Source organism: Dendropsophus ebraccatus, chromosome 9 (assembly GCF_027789765.1).
Source record: "Dendropsophus ebraccatus isolate aDenEbr1 chromosome 9, aDenEbr1.pat, whole genome shotgun sequence".
Classification (NCBI taxonomy): domain Eukaryota; kingdom Metazoa; phylum Chordata; class Amphibia; order Anura; family Hylidae; genus Dendropsophus; species Dendropsophus ebraccatus.
In genome coordinates this window covers 100,025,798-100,045,773 of record NC_091462.1, presented here as the reverse complement: position 1 = coordinate 100,045,773, position 19,976 = coordinate 100,025,798, and the positions used below count along the sequence as shown (strand labels likewise).

General features: G+C 47.5%; 1 protein-coding gene across 1 annotated transcript in view; it reads left to right on the top strand.

Moving 5' to 3' along the window:
* The window catches only part of NHERF2 (NHERF family PDZ scaffold protein 2), a 131,692-nt gene that overhangs the window by 20,347 nt on the left and 91,369 nt on the right, over nt 1-19,976 (top strand). Inside the window, exon 3 of the mRNA XM_069984044.1 lies at nt 13,408-13,486. Within this exon, the coding sequence (XP_069840145.1) occupies nt 13,463-13,486 (24 nt within the window). The 5' untranslated portion in view covers nt 13,408-13,462. The remainder of the gene's footprint in view (nt 1-13,407; nt 13,487-19,976) is intronic.

Genomic DNA, 19,976 nt, shown 5'->3' with positions numbered 1-19,976 from the left:
AGGGAGTGATTGGTGCAACTGGCCAATTAGGTGCGGACTGGCCCTTTAAATCTGAGACAGCCGGCGCGCACGCGCCCTAGGAGGCGGGGACGCGCGCGCCGGCCGGCACAGACGGAGGCAGGAGCGGGACCAGGTAAGGCGCCCCCCGGGGCCGAACATGTAGCAGCGCCGGGTCCCTGCACCGGGACCCCGGCAGCTGCATGAGATGGGGGGAGGTCGCGGCGGCGGCCCGGAGCATGGGACGCCGCCGCGGCCGTGACAGTACCCCCCCCCCTTTGGCCTCCCCCTCTTTCTAACCTGCAGGAACCTCTTGATGAGATCTTGGTCCAGGATGTTAGCCTCGGGTTCCCAGGACCTCTCCTCAGGACCAAATCCTTTCCAGTCCACCAGGAAGAACCTTCTCCCTCTGACAGTCTTCATGGCCAGAATGTCCTTAACAGCGTAGACGTCGTCAGAGACGGCTTGAGGAGCAGAGAACGAAGATCTATCGGAGAACCGGTTCAGGACCACTGGTTTTAAGAGGGAAACATGGAAGGAGTTCGGAATCCGCATAGTGGGGGGTAGACGGAGTTTGTAGGTGACAGGGTTGATGCGTCTTAGCACCGAGAAAGGACCGAGGAATCGAGGGCCCAACTTGTAGCTGGGGATCTTGAGTCGGACATATTTGGCCGAGAGCCAGACTTTGTCACCTGGGAGAAAATTCGTGGCAGGTCTCCTCTTCTTATCAGCCTGGTCCTTCATGCGTTCAGAGGCTTTGAGTAAGGACTGTCGAGTTTGTTCCCAGATCGATTGCAGGTCAGATAACAACTCCTCCACGGCTGGGACTTCAGAGGATGGAGAGAGAGGCAGAGGAGGACGAGGATGATGCCCGTAGACCACATAGAAAGGGGACTTGCCTGTGGAAGTCGAGTCCAAATGGTTATATGAGAATTCTGCCCATGGGAGTAGATCGGACCAGTTGTCTTGGCGGCTTGAAACAAAATGGCGTAGGTAGTTACCCAGAATCTGATTGACTCTCTCCACTTGCCCGTTAGTTTGAGGATGATAGGCCGATGAGAAGTCCAGCTTCACTTGGAGTTGCGAGCATAGGGCACGCCAAAATTTAGAGACAAATTGAGAGCCTCGGTCGGACACAATGTGAAGAGGAAGTCCATGCAGGCGAAAGATGTGTCGGAAGAACAACTGAGCCAGACGAGGAGCAGAGGGCAGACCAGGAAGGGCCACGAAGTGAGCCATTTTAGAAAAGCGGTCCGTCACCACCCAAATAACTGTATTGCCCGCAGATGGAGGTAGGTCTGTGATGAAATCTTCTCGGCTGGACGGAAGTGGATGGTATAGTTGAACCGAGAGAAGAAGAGGGACCACCGAGCCTGCCTGGGATTGAGGCGTTGAGCCGATTGGAGATAGAGGAGGTTCTTGTGGTCCGTGTAGATGTTAACCGGGTGTTTAGCCCCCTCTAATAGATGACGCCACTCCTCCAGTGCCAACTTAATGGCCAGGAGTTCACGGTCCCCAATGGTATAGTTCCTCTCGGCAGGGGAGAAAGTCTTAGAGAAGAACCCACAGGTTCTGGTCTTGCCTGATGTGTCCCTTTGCGAGAGAACGGCTCCTGCGCCCACAGAAGAAGCATCGACCTCGAGAGAAAACGGCCTGGAGACATCCGGGCGGACCAGAGCAGGAGCAGAGGCAAAGGCAGACTTGAGGCTATTGAAGGCTTGTTCGGCCTCTGGAGGCCAACGTCTGGGGTCCGCCTTCTTTTTAGTGAGAGCCACTATGGGTGCGACCAGGGTAGAGAAGTGAGGGATGAATTGCCGATAATAGTTGGCGAAGCCAAGGAAACGTTGGATGGCTCTAAGTCCCACAGGGCGTGGCCATTGAAGGACAGCTGCGAGCTTGGCTGGATCCATTTGTAGACCCTGGTCGGAAACGATATAGCCAAGAAATGGAAGACTGCGCTGATGAAAAACACACTTCTCTAGCTTGGCGTATAGATGGTTGGCCCGTAGTCTTCGTAGGACTTGACGCACTTGTGCCACATGAGTCTGCTGGTCCGGGGAGAAGACCAAAATATCGTCCAAATAGACAATGACGCAGACATAGAGGAGGTCTCGGAAGATATCGTTCACGAATTCCTGGAAGACCGCTGGGGCATTGCATAGGCCGAATGGCATGACCAGATATTCGTAGTGCCCATCTCTGGTGTTGAAAGCGGTCTTCCATTCGTCTCCTTTACGAATACGGACCAAGTTATACGCTCCCCTGAGATCCAGCTTGGAGAAGATCTTAGCTCCACGAAGACGGTCGAATAGTTCAGGAATAAGCGGAAGAGGATAGCGGTTCTTAACGGTCACCTTATTCAGGCCCCGATAGTCTATACATGGGCGGAGGGAACCGTCCTTCTTCTGAACAAAGAAAAATCCAGCGCCAGCTGGAGACGTGGATTTACGGATGAAGCCCTTTTGTAAGTTCTCCTGGATGTAGGAGGACATGGCTTCAGTCTCGGGCACAGAGAGAGGGTATACTCAACCACGTGGAGGAGAAGCCCCTGGAAGAAGGTCTATAGGGCAATCATAGGCTCGATGAGGTGGTAGTGAGTCCGCCTCCTTGGCCGAGAAAACATCGACAAAGTCTTGGTAGTCCTCTGGTAGCCCGGATAGAGGCTTGACATTAGCAGGTGACCTTGTAGAGCACTTGGATTGAGGAGATCTCAGACACCGGTTATGACAGTCCGGGCCCCAGCTGAGAACCTCCCCAGTTCTCCAGTCCAGCCTAGGGGTATGGAATTGCAGCCAAGGAAGACCCAGCAGGAGGTTGGAAGAGGAATGGCGCAAGACATAGAAGGAGATCTTCTCCTGATGTAAGGCTCCCACCTGGAGGACTAGGGGTGCCGTCTGGCTGTACACCGCTTCGGTAAGAACCTCCCCCGTAACCGAAGAGATAGACCGGGGTTGGGCTAGCTGGGTCACGGGTAGCCGCCATCTTTGGACCAACGAAGCAGAGATGAAACTGCCAGCAGAGCCAGAGTCGATGAGGGCAGTAGTCTGGAAAACTTGCCCAGAGGGTGTCTGGATGGAGACGGGCATAGTCAACCTTGGAGAGGTGGCATTCTCACCTAGGGAGGCCTCTCCCACCGGACCTAGGTGCGAGCGTTTCCCGGACGCTGAGGGCGTTGGGGACATCTCTGTCGATAGTGATCCGCGCCACCGCAATAGAGGCAGAGATTCTGGTCCAGTCGACGGTTCCTCTCATCAGTCGTCAGGCGAACACGTTCCACCTGCATAGGAACCTCTGGAAGCGACTGGGACATAGGAGCAACGGGATTCTGGAACACCGGTGCCAGCCGAGGATGGCGACGGGGCAGACTCAGACGCCGTCCTTGCCGGACCTCCTCCTCTCTCTCGGAAAACCTGGTGTAGACTCTGGTAGCCAGTAGAATAAGATCGTTCAAGAAGGTAGGCAGATCCCGGGCAGCGAGCACATCCTTCACTTGGCTGGACAGGCCCTTTTTAAAGGTGGCAATCAGAGCGGCCTCATTCCAGTCTAGTTCCGCAGCCAGGGTGCGGAACTGGATGGCGTAATCACCAACGGAGGAAGTCCCTTGGGATAAATTGAGGAGAGCAGTCTCAGCCGAAGACGCACGGGCAGGTTCCTCAAAGACAGAGCGGAACTCGTCCAGGAAGATTCGAAAATTGGCAGCAACCGGATCATTACGGTCCCATAGTGGCGTGGCCCAGGCCAGAGCTCTTCCCTCCAATAGGCTGATAATGAAAGCCACTTTAGAGCGCTCGGTGGCAAACTGACTGCTTAAAAGTTCGATGTACATAGTGCATTGGGTCAGGAATCCTCTGCACAACTTGGGGTCACCTCCATATTTACTTGGGAGAGCCAGTCGTAGTTTTGAAGAGGCTGCCGGAGGTGATGACTGCTGAGCTGTGGTATGCTGCTGAACGGCTGCAGTCAGTTGTTGAATCAGCTGTGACTGTTGCTGAATCTGTTGAGCCTGTAGGGCGACCACTCGGGCTACCTTGCGGATATCAGGTACCTCGCCGGGATCCATGGTTGGAGCCTACTGTAACGCCTGGACTAGTGGATCCACTGGACCGTCACCAGCGATTGCACTAACCTCACCAGGGAGCGGAGTCTAAGGGGCCGCTGGTTTTCACCAGAGCCCGCCGCAAGGCGGGATGGACTTGCTGCGGCAGGCGACCCCCAGGTCGCTACCCCTGGCTTGGTTGCTGGTGACGGCAGGCGAGGCGTGGCAGGAGCAGTAGGCAGGAGATGGTGCTGCAGAGGCCAGTGGACGTGACCGCAGGTGACAGGCTATACACAGGAGCAACGGTGATGCAGGGGAACAGGAACCAGGAACAAGGACTAGGGACAAGGTGGCGGATAGGAATCAGGAACAGGGACTAGGAACCAGGTAACGGACGGGAATCAGGAACAACAGGGAGCTGGGCCAAACGCTATGGGAAGCATGTAGAGGCTCCAACACCTGTAGTGGGGCAGGGCTGGAATAAATAGGGAGTGATTGGTGCAACTGGCCAATTAGGTGCGGACTGGCCCTTTAAATCTGAGACAGGGGACGCGCGCGCCGGCCGGCACAGACGGAGGCAGGAGCGGGACCAGGTAAGGCGCCCCCCGGGGCCGAACATGTAGCAGCGCCGGGTCCCTGCACCGGGACCCCGGCAGCTGCATGAGATGGGGGGAGGTCGCGGCGGCCCGGAGCATGGGACGCCGCCGCGGCCGTGACAGGGTATAAGTGTACTGGGGGGCGCTGGGCCTATGGGGCTGTCCAAAAGATCTCCTGATCAGAGTGGGTGTCAGCAGTGAGACCTGCTGTAATAATGCAGTGTCCCAGCACGAAAGGTTCTTTCTCTTAATACTCATATATTTTCTATAGTGCTGGAAAGGTTAGTGGCCACTGCAAAGGTTTGGTTTATGTTGCCCCATTATTCATCCCTTGTGTTCTCAATATTCTGTTATGTATATTGATTTTCATATGTTGGTCACATGGTGTGGTGATGCAAACGGCCTAGTATCATGTGACTTCCCCGGCTGCCATAGCAACCCCAATAGCCCTCGAGCTTTTGGCTGGGGTCAGTCAGTCCTCCCTCTACCTTCAAGAGGGAAGGGTGTGTTACCTTGCTGCTCCTCAGGGAGAAGGCTGCTGCTCAGTATTCTTCAGTCCATTATCTCCAAAACGTATTCCGGTCCAGTCCAGATGGGCAAGGTTTTCCTCAGAGGATGTCACTCTCTCCTAAGGTTTCTAGCACTGCATGCTAGCAGTAGTACCATAAAAGAATAAGTCTCTTGGTCCCTGACAAGGGTCCTGGCCTAAGCCAGGCCCTGGCTTCACTGCAGCAGGAACTGTGCTCTCTGTGTTTCTCCCACATCTACTGACACCAAAAAGCCCTCCCACCAGGAACTAGCTCATACAAAAGCCATATAAATATAAAACACCTCAAAGTGCAGGAGGCACTTTTCCTTATCTGGATTGGCCCCATACACTACTGAGTTCCTCAACAAGTTGAATATGGTGGACAATGACATTAAGTTAACCATGGTGGCATCGGAAACAGCTATACGGTTTCTAGATACATGGGTGTACAAGGGGGATGGGAAACAACCTGTTACATTTTTCCAGCTCTCACCCCAGACATATGTTGGAATCACTACCGTACAGCCAACTGTTAAGAATCAAAAGAATAGTTGAGGACCCACAGAAAGTAGGTGAAAGGCTAGAGGAGATGGGTGAAAAGAAGGTACCCATGCAGGTTGAAAGACAGAAAGCTAGAGCACTGGCTACTTCTATTAAAACCTTAGGGTCCTATAACAAGGGCCGATGAAGGCCCGATCAATTCTGTAAATGAGCCCCTATCTGCTAGATCGGCATCCATTTACTGGGCCTATTACATGGCCCAATAATCGTTTAGCGAGGGCTGCACAGACATCGATAGCGATCACATACATTTTGTGATCACATATTCCACATAAGAGAACAAACACATAAGAGAAATTATAAGGAAGGAAAGGAAAATTCTGGGTGATATTTTTCCATACATACCTGAATTCAAGAAGCCCCCTTGTGTGACATTTCGCAGATCAGGAAATTTGACACACTCGTCAGAGCAGCTGTGGGGTCAGCCAGCAGGGAGAGACAAATAATTTATTATTTTATTTTATAATTCCATTCTTTATACAAAATTAACATTGTATTAGAAAAATATACAGCAGAATTTTAATTTCAATCAATTAACAATTACGGTACATTTTTATTTTACCCTAAACCCTCCTACCACCCGCAAAGGAATTATATGAGAGGTATACGGAATAGGAAAGACAGACAACATTAGAAGCACACAATAAGGGATGCAGTAGCTGCAACCATATGATTAAAAGCAGAACATTTGTACATCCCACTACTGGAGAACAATTTCCTATTAAATTTTATCTGACATGTAAATACGTCATTTACATCCTCTGTGTAAGAAATTATATGTGGGGGAAACCACCATGGGATGCAAAGAGAGCATCAATAAACAAGTCTACAATAAAAACGGGTAGAGTTGACCACCATCGGCTGATCGTTTCTTTAGGCCCAGACCTAAAATTATCGCAACCTGCAACAACGGCTGTTGTTTAACGCTAAAATACACTGTCTGAACATAGCCTTACGATGTTGCTTGCTTCCTCTGGCAGTAGATTATCTCCCATGGGATAAAGCATCAGGCCGGTTAAATTAGGCCTTGTCTCTTTTTCCCTGGCCAAATTCACTAAGAGGCGCTTGTTTAACGACTCATCACCTTTAAGCAGGATCAATCATCTGATAGTTCTTCATTATTGGATGGACGTCATCTGTATAGATAGATGACGTCTCTTGTTCATTCGTTAATTATCAGGAATAAACAATGTATTACACAATATGATTTTCCAGGGGAAGTGAGCACCAACTTGTCAGTTCAGCACTCACTTCCCCCTCATTCCCTGCTCGCTGCCTGTGCAGTTACAAGCAGAGACATCAAGGGGGAGGGGGGTGCCTGAACAATCCTTAGGTTATGCGGGCTGGTGATAAAAGTCAGCGGCAGCGGGCTGCCTATTACACAGAACAATGCGCTGCAGAATGTCACTGACATAACCCTGATTTTTCAGCATGTTGAAAGACCACCATCAGCCGACTTACTGCTGAAGGCCGATAATCGTTTAGTGTAATAGGGCTAGTGTAATTAGTGTTCCTCTGAATTGGCGTGCACTAAAGGGACTAGGGCACAATAGGACCCTAGTTACACCTGTATTATATATATATATATATATATATATATATATATATATATATATATAGTTAGGACAATACAGAGGGAGGGGATTTGTACAGAACAGATGACCAGACCTGCATATTGCAGACCCCAGTATAAGGCCCACAACATCTTACAAACATATTATGAGCCTGTACTGTGAATCTGTAGAATATTACCGCTACTTAGTGCTGCATGTGTGCAGAATGGTGGTGAATGGTGTTGGTGGAGTGGTGAATAAGTGTGACTTTTAATGGAAAACACAAAATTGTTTGGGTGACCCCAAACTTTTGAACGGTAGTGTATATATATATATATATATATATATATATATATATATATATATCGCTCTGTGTAATAGAGAGAACGATCAGCCAATGAAACAATCATCCACTGTTGTTTTGCTAACTCTTAAGCAAAAGGTTCAGATTCGTATTTAAAGAAGGCGACTAATTAAGATACAAGGCAATTTTATTAAACAAATGGTTAAAAATATGATAAGTAATCTATAAAAGGATTATATACAGATGGTATATCAGAAATACAATAGCCAGGTGTTCTCAGTATGAGATTGCGGACACCTTTGCATAGATATAAATACACAGGTTAAAGGGAACCATTCACCCTGTGGCCCCAGGCAGAAACTGACATACAGTGACATAAAGGATCCCGTTGTTGACACTTCTTCTCACGCCCATTATGGTAATGAGCGCCGCCGAGCCCGAAGTCCAGCCTTCTCCCCGCCTCCGACACTTGATTGACGCCGGGTCTTCTTCCTCCTCGTCTTCTTTCTTCTCGCCGGATCCCGCTCAGGCGCCGTGACGGTCGTTTTCGGCGCATGCGCAGTTCACAATTGAAGCCGCTCCGCAGCTTGACTGTTTACTGCTCGTGCGCCGATTGTCTCGAGCACTATCCTGTTTACCGTGCAGGCGCAGAAGAGGTGGCGAGACCATTGCAACGGAGCCTGTGCGGGAATTCGTCAGAAGACTGAAGACTGAAGTCGTCAATCAAGTTCCAGGAGGCGTGGATGGGCGGCGACGAGAAGAGGACCTCATGAATAAGTTGGACTCGTCTGTCGTTTCCTATGGACGTTGGACTCATCTCGGCTCATTAGCATAATGGGCGCGAGAAGAAGAATCTGCGATTTCTCCGTGTCAACAACGAGATCCGGGACAGGACCGGGAGCGATGTGGTAAGTATATTGACCTTTATGTCACTGTATGTCAGTTTCTGCCTGGGGCCACGGGGTGAATGGTTCCCTTTAAGTACTTACAATATCACTAGTGCATAGTCACATCATCCGTCCTTCAAGCATCAGCCACCTGCAAAGCCGCAAGTGGCCGAAACCAAACATCAGCTGCAAATCGGCGCAGGACAGAGAAGAAATCATTACCAGGAATATATCAATACTTCATCTGCCATAAAGCTTCAGCTGGGGAGAGGCTACCAGCGATCTGACAGAGACCAAGTCCTGGGCCTACACTATGGAAGCGTCCTTACCATAGGTCCAAACCTCTCTACCAGATGGCTGCAACTCTCGGGTTTTATGCACAGTTAGAATCAATAATCCTAATACAACCTGGTGTTGCACTAAATTTAGAATACACCGATCTTGTTGTGTTTGTTTGGATTACCTCATGTTAAAGAATAGAATGGCCAGTTCTAATCCTTAAGAGGACAATACTCAAACAATGGGACAATGCACAGATTAATCCTAAAGTAATGATATATGGTTTTCTTGTTTCAGGGCAGTTTCTAGGCCATTTTGGCAACAGGGCGACCCTGAAATATAGTGCCCCCCCCTGGGTATATCTTGTATATTATTGTGTGACCCTCTGTGAGGAGGTATATACTGTTGTGTGACCCTCTGTGAGGCGGTATATACTGTTGTGTGACCCTCTGTGAGGCGGTATATACTATTGTGTGACTCTCTGTGAGGCGGTATATACTATTGTGTGACTCTCTGTGAGGCGGTATATCTTGTGTATTACTGTGTGACCCTCTGTGAGGTGGTATATATTACTATGTGACCCTCTGTGAGGCGGTATATCTTGTGTATTACTGTATGACCCTCTGGGAGGCGGTATATATTACTGTATGACCCTCTGTGAGGTGGTATATATTACTGTATGACCCTCTGTGAGGCGGTCAGGGCCGGCCTTAGGGTAAATGGCGCCCTGTGCAAAACCTTTTTTCGGCGCCCCCCCCCCCCCCCCCCTTAATGTAACATAAAGCTCCTTCAGCCTCCTCCCCCCCCGCCATTCACACAACTACCACCCCCAGCCCCCCCAAACAACTAACATAACGGTAACGATAATTATGACACGCCCCTTTTAACAAGCCACACCCTTTTTTGCAAGCCACATCCACTTAGCCATGCCAAAAAGGAACTTACTGAGCATCAACACAAGGCCGTGCCATTTAGTCTATAGCCATTATTATTATTTGTTATTATTAGGGGGTCTCAGCAGAAACCTGGATGAATATATACACAGGTATACAGCTATGCTCACACTACAGGAGTGTATATACAGGTATACATCCACTACAGGACATGTATATACAGGTATACAGCCACTACAGGACGTGATACAGTTATGCAGTACATAGCCCTTAGTCCCTGTGGTGGAGGACACTCACTGCAGCTTCTGACACAGAGACCCGAGGCTGGGAGCTGTGCAGAGCAGCTCTCTGTCTGCCGGAGCGCCCCCTAGCTGGCCGGGAGTGAGGTGCCCTGTGCAAGCGCACAGGTCGCACACCCCAAAGGCCGGCCCTGGAGGCGGTATATATTATTGTGTGACCCTCTGGGAGGCGGTATATATTATTGTGTGACCCTCTGGGAGGCGGTATATATTATTGTGTGACCCTCTGTGAGGTGGTATATATTACTGTATGACCCTCTGGGAGGCGGTATATATTATTGTGTGACCCTCTGTGAGGCGGTATATATTATTGTGTGACCCTCTGTGAGGCGGTATATATTATTGTGTGACCCTCTGGGAGGCGGTATATATTACTGTATGACCCTCTGGGAGGCGGTATATATTACTGTGTGACCCTCTGTGAGGCGGTATATATTATTGTGTGACCCTCTGTGAGGCGGTATATATTACTGTGTGACCCTCTGGGAGGCGGTATATATTACTGTGTGACCCTCTGGGAGGCGGTATATATTACTGTATGACCCTCTGGGAGGTGGTATATATTACTGTGTGACCCTCTGGGAGGCGGTATATATTACTGTGTGACCCTCTGTGAGGCGGTATATATTACTATATGACCCTCTGTGAGGCGGTATATATTATTGTGTGACCCTCTGTGAGGCGGTATATATTATTGTGTGACCCTCTGTGAGGCGGTATATATTATTGTGTGACCCTCTGTGAGGCGGTATATATTACTGTATGACCCTCTGGGAGGCGGTATATATTATTGTGTGACTCTCTGTGAGGCGGTATATACTATTGTGTGACTCTCTGTGAGGCGGTATATCTTGTGTATTACTGTGTGACCCTCTGTGAGGCGGTATATATTACTGTGTGACCCTCTGGGAGGCGGTATATATTACTGTATGACCCTCTGGGAGGCGGTATATGTTATTGTGTGACCCTCTGGGAGGCGGTATATATTACTGTGTGACCCTCTGTGAGGCGGTATATATTACTGTGTGACCCTTTGTGAGGCGGTATATATTATTGTGTGACCCTCTGGGAGGCGGTATATATTACTGTGTGACCCTCTGTGAGGCGGTATATATTACTGTGTGACCCTTTGTGAGGCGGTATATATTATTGTGTGACCCTCTGTGAGGCGGTATATATTATTGTGTGACCCTCTGTGAGGCGGTATATATTATTGTGTGACCCTCTGGGAGGCGGTATATATTATTGTGTGACCCTCTGGGAGGCGGTATATATTACTGTATGACCCTCTGGGAGGCGGTATATATTATTGTGTGACCCTCTGTGAGGCGGTATATATTACTGTATGACCCTCTGGGAGGCGGTATATATTATTGTATGACCCTCTGGGAGGCGGTATATATTATTGTGTGACCCTCTGGGAGGCGGTATATATTACTGTATGACCCTCTGGGAGGCGGTATATATTATTGTGTGACCCTCTGGGAGGCAGTATATAGAGCATAGCAGCACACTATACATACCATAGGATATCACACATACACAGCACACTATACATAACATAGATCATCACACATACCTTTGCACAGTGGACTCTTTACACACAAATATAGTGGAGTAACTTTTTGTAGCAGGGTGCAGTCTAGGAAGGGTTAATCATCAGGCAGAGGTCCTATGCCACTAACCCTCCCCACCCCCTCCTCCCGACTGAAGCTGCAGAGCCTTGTGAGCTAAGGGGAAAGGAAGTTAGAAGGAAGATAGATAAAGTAGAGACTGTGGGGTATGAAGCTGCCCATCACCCTGCTCCCCCCCCCAATCACATACACCCCAACACTGTACTGCTGATCCCCCACAGTGACACCCCCACAGGAAGCGAGCTGTTGTTTTAAAATAACAGTAATTATTTACCATTAAATGGCGGCCATCCACTCAATTTCAACAGTGTGTGAACAGATCCTTTCTGTGTTTTTAATCCACTCCTGGTTTTGGTTAAAAAATACTGACCAAAATACTGAGCAAAAATACTGTGTGGGAATTTGCATAGAAGTGACAAATTCTAATTATGTTCCAGATTCTAAGTTCCAAATTAAAGTCAATAACAAAATCGGACTCTCTATATTCTAGCAGCTAGGTTCGCACTGTGCGTTATTGTCACATTTTTAACATGCAGTTTTTATTATAACTGATGAATTCTCATCTCTCAGAGTCAACAAAAAGAGCATGTTATACACACAACAAAAACTCACAGGGTGAACTATTCAAACCCTTTTCCCCCGAAAGAGCCCAATAAGGCTCTGTTCACACAGAGCGAAACTGGAGGAATTCCGCTGCTGAATCCTGCCAGCCTCTCTGTCATAATGAGTCTATGGGACGCTCAAACGCCTCCTCTCTCCGCGCTAAAGAATGAGTTCCGCAGCGGAATTCCACCAGTTTGGATCAGTGTGAACAGAGCCTAATGCCTTGCAAGCCACTAAAAAGAATGTGTTATTAGAAAATGACTTATTGTTTAAACAATGTTTTGATGTTAAACATATTTTTTTAAGAATTATTGGTGACATTTTTCCTAATTTCCAATTTTTCTATCTATATTATAAAATAATCCTGTAATCTTGCAGTTTTCATTCTCACCACTGGGGCTAAAACTAAGCTGAGACTTCCTGTTCTGTCTGTAGTGATTATGATAAGGCATCTGTAAAGTGATCTGAAGGTAAATAGCATCAATACAAGACAATAGCAACTCCCTGTGGAATGACCTCTTCAAACATCACAGAGTACCAAAGATCACAGAGTCTGTCTACTGTCATCTATGTCCATGAGTCTTGCTGTAAAGCATGCCACTAAATGCTGTTAATAACAGGCCAGGCAATATGGCAGCCCCCATAACAATGTACAAAAAAATAAAAACCAAGTAGAATAAAAGAAAAAAAAAATTGTATCTGACTCTAATCAGTAAAAAAAAAAATTAAGTTGACACATTGCCAATCACAATGTAATGTTACAAGCAGCGCCAAAAAGACGTGCTAAAATGCTGCCTTATTATGTCTTCTGTAGTAATGTTAGCTGCTGAAACTAAGGCTTTTATTCTGGCGCGCGAGACAGGCAGGGAACCAGGAACCAGTCATCTGGGCTGTGACTAGTCACGGCTCTCTGCCTGTCAGCGCTCTGTAGGATGATTGACAGGAAAAGAGGCCAGTTAGAAGCCTCTTTTCAGAAGACACAAGACATGATAAGGTAGCGTTTTAGCTTGTCTTTTAAAACATTAAAAACATCTGTGCACTTTTTTTAGTCCCCCTAGGAGACTTGTTTGGGCAATCATTTACCCACATGTGACTAACAAGCTTCACCCATCCACATCGTATGTCTTAGCCACCTAAGAGATTGGCGCCTACATGGTTCATATCCAATCTTTGTTTCATAGTGCAGAAATGTTTTTTGTGAAACCTTTGACCTAGATGTCTTTTGATTTTTTTCAGACTCCTGAATATTCATCTTATAAACAGGACGCATTGGCTAAATATAGCGGGATAAATGGCTGAACTGACAGCTCTAATGGTAATTGTCCTTTGTAATGAGATGCGGGAGTTACAGAAGTGTTCCTTGGTGGGCAGATGAGTCACAAGCAAGAAATGAATGGAGGACCTATGATAAACACCTCTGGGACTTGTAGTACCACATACATAATACCTTTATCTACTCTGTATATTAAATAAAGTGTCAGCATCCTATCACTGGGAGTGGCATGGCTGTTATAATGTGAGGGGACACACACTTCACTCTATCTAGCAATAATAGTTAAAGGGGTACTCCAGCGGGGGGGGGGCACTTTTGTGCTGGGATCGGGGAGGAGGTGGCCGAGGGAAAAGACGTCCACTCACCTCCCCGGTTCCAGCGTCGGGTCCCGCATCACGGCGCTCCGGTGCCCGATTCCCAGCCGCGTCTGGGTGTCTGACGCGGGCCCGAGACGTGACGTCTCAGGTCCGCTCAGCCACTCAGTGAAGGAGGCGGGATCCGCTTCAAGTCTGCTCAGATCCCGCCTCCTTCACTGAGTGGCTGAGCGGACCTGAGATGTCACGTCTCGGGCCCGCATCAGACACCCGGAAGCGGCCGGGAGCGGGGCACCGGAGCGCCGCGATGCGGGACCCGCCGCTGGAACCGGGGAGGTGAGTGGACGTCTTTTCCCTCGGCCACCTCCTTCCCGGTCCCAGCAAAAAAGTGCCCCCTCGCTGGAGTACCCTTTTAATGCAGTTTGTAATGGTGTGTTTACACGGAGCATTTATCGTTCGAATTTTTGCGATAACAATCGCATTTGAGCGATAATCGGCTCGTGTAAACACAGCGAACGATCAAGCGACGAGAAATCGTTCATCCTGATCTTTCAACATGTTCTTAAATCGCCATTCGCCGTTTGTTTACATGAAGGGATCTGTGAATTTTTAGCAGTCTTTCACCGATTCACACATATGGGAGATGGGCTTAAGCGATCTTAAAACGATCGCAATAACGATTTTTCCAAACGATATATCATTCCGTCTAATGATCCGTTTACACTAAGCGATAATTCGCCCCAATCGATCATTTAACAATTTTGAAGCAACGATGTGGTTTTTATAACGATCAGCATTTAGACAAATCGTTATTGCAACCGTTTTTAAAATCGCTTAAGCTCATCTCACACATAGGGTGAATCTTTGAAAGACCGTTTACAGGAAGCGATCTGCAAATTTTTAGCGAACGACCAACGACGATTTGAGAACACGTTTAAAGATCACAATGTACGATTTCTCGCTCGTCGCTTGATCGTTCGCTGTGTTTACACAAGCCGATTATCGCTCACGGCGATCGGGCCGGTGGCACGGCAATCAGAGTCCCCCAAAATAGTAAATACCTGCTCTGGACCCCTCAGCTAGGTAGCTGAGGGGTCCAGAGCAGGTATTTGTACATTACTCACCTGTCCCGAGGTCCTGATTGGCGTCTTCCGGGTTCGCGGCGTCCTCCGTCTTCTCATCCGGTCTTCGGCTCTTTCCGGCGGTCCCCATCGGCTTTTTTCGGCTATTTTCGGCTCCAGCCTCGTCTTTTTCCGGATTTTGCGCTCTGCTGCCCCCTAGCGGCTGATATGTGTAATACACTTATCAGCAGCTACAGGGATGTTCAGAATGTAGAAAAAGTTTTGGGTTTTTTTCCAAATTTTTTTTTTTCTATTTTCCGCACCCTATCGCCGCTGAGTGTTGATCAGCATCGCACGAAAGTGCGCTGCTAATCAGCAACTCCTCCTTTTTGGCGTAGGGTGTTTTTTTTCTATATCCTACTGCCACGGTCTGCTGATAAGTGCCGCACATAAGTGCGGCATTTATCAGCAACGCCTTTGTTGGCGTAGGTTTTTTTTATACTTACTGTAAAAAAAAAAACACGTAAAAAACACTACATTACACCACACTACATTGAATAAAGTTTGACACTACACCACTACATACCCCATATACTAGTCCCCGTATAAAGATGACCCCCAGGGTGTTTTCGGCGTCGGACGCATACGCTATTATTGCCTCCGACACCGAAACAGCCAGTGAGGATGAATGGGGGGATCCTTCTTTCCTCCATTCATCCTCATCATCCTCATTATCCAGTGACGTGTCTGGGGGGTAGCGTAGCGTACGCTGCCTCCCAGACACGTCTTTTCCGCCAGTACCGTCCCAATAAGAGATGACGGTATGGCGTGAAATTCTACAAACTCTGTGAGCGTACCTCTAGGGTACGTGCACACTGCGGAATGGCGAAGGATAACCCTTTGTGCATTCCGCAGCTGGCACCCGCCGGCGGACTGATGCAGGCGCATGTCTCTACCCGTGTCATAGACTCCATTCTATGCACAGGCGGATTCCATCGTCCATCCAAAGAATGAATACGTTGGACGGAGAGCGGAATCCGCCCGTGCATAGAATGGAGTCTATGACACGTGTGGAGACGTGTGCCTGCATCACCCCGCCGGCGGGTGCCAACTGCGGAATGCACGAAGGGTTATCTGTCGCGATTCCGCAGTGTGCACGTACCCTTAGAGTGTATGTAGGAAGGGACACCCGAATCCAGCCCCCAGATGCCCCCTCCCCGCCCCCCCCCCAATCCTCGGAACAAGTGGGAAGATCGTCCGGGAACTGATCTTCCCACTGCTGGATAGAGGTTACCACCTGTACGGGGATAACTTTTATACCAGCACCCCCTCTTCTGGTCCCTCGCTGCCCTGTAGCTTGCGGCACGATCCGAACATATCATAAGTAGTAATAGAGCCCTAATATTTAGCAGCCATGGAGCGGCCCCAGCGCTTCTGGATATGAGGGACCCCGTATCGCACCAGGACAACATTTTCCAGGTGACGTCCCCCACACTGGAGAACAGGAGACCCCAGAAGAAGTGCAGAGTGTGGCGTAACAGGGGAATCAGGAAGGACACCATTTTCCAGTGTGACACCTGTCCTGATCCCCCCGTCCTCTGCATACAGGATCGCTCCAAGGCGCACCACACGTCACTAGGGTTCTACATTATCTAAATTCCTTCCCTTATTCCCATTTCAGGGGTCATGTTGATCCAGGGATTATTCTGATCGCCATTATGGAGTCGGGAAGGAATTTTTCCCCTGTGATGAGGCTACTGTCGTCTGCCTTACGAGGGTTTTTTGCCTTCCTCTGTGTCAACACAGGTTGAATTTGATGGACACCTGTCATTTCCAACCTTATAAACTAATAATTGGCCTAATACCCCCAAATAAATTAGAATTGTCCCTTTTCCCCAGCTAAATAGATATGGCCGCCATTCCCATTAGAGGATGCCATGATGCAATTACAAAGCCTCTGTGCGGCCAGGACAGTAGAAACTTCCCACAAGTGACCCCATTCTGGAAACTACACCCCATAAGGAATCTAACAAGGGGGGCAGCGGGGGATATGGCCCCCTGGTGACGGCCACATTTGGGACGTGAAAATGAAAAAAATGGTATTTTTTATTTTCTCGGCACATGTTCTACGTAAGTGCCCGTCACCAGTGGGGTCCATATCCTCACTGCACCCCTTGTTAGATTCCTTATGGGGTGTAGTTTCCAGAATGGGGTCACTTGTAGGGGTTTTCTACTGTCCTGGCAGCACAGGAGCTTTGTAAATGCGACATGGCCTCCATCCTCCATTCCAGCCTCTAAATGGCGCTCTGTCCCTTTGGTGACTTGCCCTGTGCCCATATGGCACATTATGCCCACATGTGGGGTATTTTCGTACTCAGGGGAAACTACCCTACACATTTTGTGTTCATTTTCTTTTTTAACCCCTTGTGGAAATGGAAAAAATCAAGGCTAGACCAACATTTAGTGTAATTTTTGTAAAATTTTTACTCTAAATCATTAATCTTGTCATGATTTTTTCATTTTCACAAGGGGCTAAAAGATTAAAAAAAACACTAAATGTGTAGCGCAATTTCCCCTGAGTACGGAAATACCCCACATGTGGACATAAAGCACCATGCGGGTGCAGGGTAAGCCTCCAAAGGGAAGGAGCGCCATTTGGTTTTTGAAGGCTGGATTTGGATGGAATGGATTTCGAGGGGCCATGTTGCATTCAAAAGGCCCCTGTGTTGCCAAGACAGTTGAAACCCCCCACAAGTGACCCCATTATGGAAACTACACCCCTCAGGGAATGTAACAAGGGGTGTAGTGAGCATATGGACCCCACTGGTGACGGGCACAAATGTGGAACAATGTGGCGTGATAATGAAATATTACATTTTTTACACTATAATGTTGGTTTAGCCTTGAATTTATCATTTTCACAAGGGGTTAAAAGAGGGGAAAAAAACAAAATGTGTAGAGCAATTTCCCCCGAGTCCGTAAATACCCCACATGTGGACATAAAGCGCCATGTGGGCGCAGGGCAAGCCTCCAAAGGGAAGGAGCGCCATTTGGATTTTGGAGGTTGGATTTGGCTAGAATGGATGATGAACGCCATGTCGCATTTACAGAGCCCTCGTGCTGCCAAAACACTGGAAACCCCCCACAAGTGACCCCATTCTGGAAACTGCAGCCCTCAGGGAATCTAACAAGGGGTGCAGTGAGGATATGGACCCCTTGATGACGGGCACCTTTGTGCCATGAAAGTGAAAAAATGAAAATTTTCCCTTTCACGTCACATTGTTCCACATTTGTGCCCGTCACCAGTGGGGTCCATATGCTCACTGCCCCCCCTTGTTAGATTTCTTGAGGGGTGTAGTTTCCAGAATGGGGTCACTTGTGGGGGGTTTCCAGTGTCTTGGCAGCACGAGGGCTCTGTAAATGCGACATGGCCCTTGAAATCCTTTCCAGTGAAATTCAGCTTCCAAAAGCCAATTGGCGCTCCTTCCCTTTGGAGGCTCGTCCTGCGCCCCCTTGGCACTTTATCGCCACATGTGGGGTATTTCTGTACTCGGGAGAAACTGCGCTACACATTTTGTGTCTTTTTTTTCCTCTTATCCCTTTAAGAAAATGAAAAATTGAAGGCTAGAACAACGTTTTAGTGTACAAAATAAATTTTTCTTTTTTCACGCCATATTGTTCGGAAAATCTGTGAAGCACCTGTGGGGTCCAAATGCTCACCGCACCCCTTGTTACATTCCTTGAGGGGTGTAGTTTTCTAAATGGTGTCCCTTTAGGGGTGTTTTTTAGGTTTTGGCACCCCAGAGCCTCTGCCAACCTGAAGTGGTACAGTCAAAAATGACCAAATATAACGGAGGCATTGAAATTCACTAGGCGATCCTTTATATCTGAGGCTTGTGGTTGCGTCAAATAGCGCAATAGGGCCACATATGGGGTATTTCTATAAACTGCAGAAACGGGGCAATAATTATTGGGGTGCATTTCTCTGGTAATAGGTTTATAATTATGAAAAATATTGGATTACAATAAAATCTCTGCACAGAAAATTAAAATTAAAATTTCTTACACACTTAGCTTTATTTCTGTGACTCCCCTAAAGGGTTAAAACACTTTCTGGATATGCTTTTGCAGAGTGTGGGGGGTGCAGTTTCTGAAATGGGGTGCTTTGTGGGGCTTTCTAACATACAGGCCCCTCAAATACACTTTTAACCTGAACAGGTCTTTAAAAATATCTGATTTTGAAATTTTACTGAAAATTTGTAAATTTGCTGCTAATGTTTTAAGCTTCCTATTGTCTAAAAAAAATGAAAGATCGTTTAATAAATGCTGCCAACATAAATTAGACATGTTGCTAATGCTATTTAATATATAATTTATGTGGTATAACCACTTTCTGTATAAGCAAAAAAGTTTCAAAGTTGGAAAAATGCATTTTTTCACATTTTTTCACATTATTTGGGTTTTTTTCATAAAGATTTGTTATGAGTATCGACTCCAATTTACCAGAAATGTAAAGTACAATATGTCACGAGAAAACAATCTCAGAATCAGCCGGATAGGTAAAAGCATCCCGAAGTTATTAATGAATAAAGTGACACTGGTCATATTCATAAAATTTGTCTCTGTCATTAAGGCCATTTCAGGCTCTGTCCTTAAGGGGTTAAATTCTATAAAAATATAGATTTTCTGTAAACAAAAAAGGGGGATAAATGGGTAATTGAGTCTCTTCCTTCCCTAGGAAGAGACCAAGGAATGAGAATTCCCCTCCCTCTACATCCATTGAAGGATACAAGGTCCTAGATGAAGTCTATTCAGATTTTGATGATGAAGATGATAAGAAGAAAGAAAAATTCCTATTTAATCCTGAGAACATTGCTAAACTTGTCAGACTGGTTCGTACTGTAACTCAGCCTGATCAGGAAGAATCTTCATCCTCTAGAAATTCTAAAGCCTTCGGAATGGATGACTTTATCTATGACCTTATTATTTCTGAATGGAAGAAGCCAGACAAGGCTCCCTCTATTAGTAAGAGGTTTTGGACCCTATTCCCTATTGATGAGGATCAATTTGAGACTTGGATTGATCCTCCTAAAGTTGATATGGCCATAGCCAAATTATCAAAGAAGATTATTGTACCCTCTGATGATGGTACCAGCC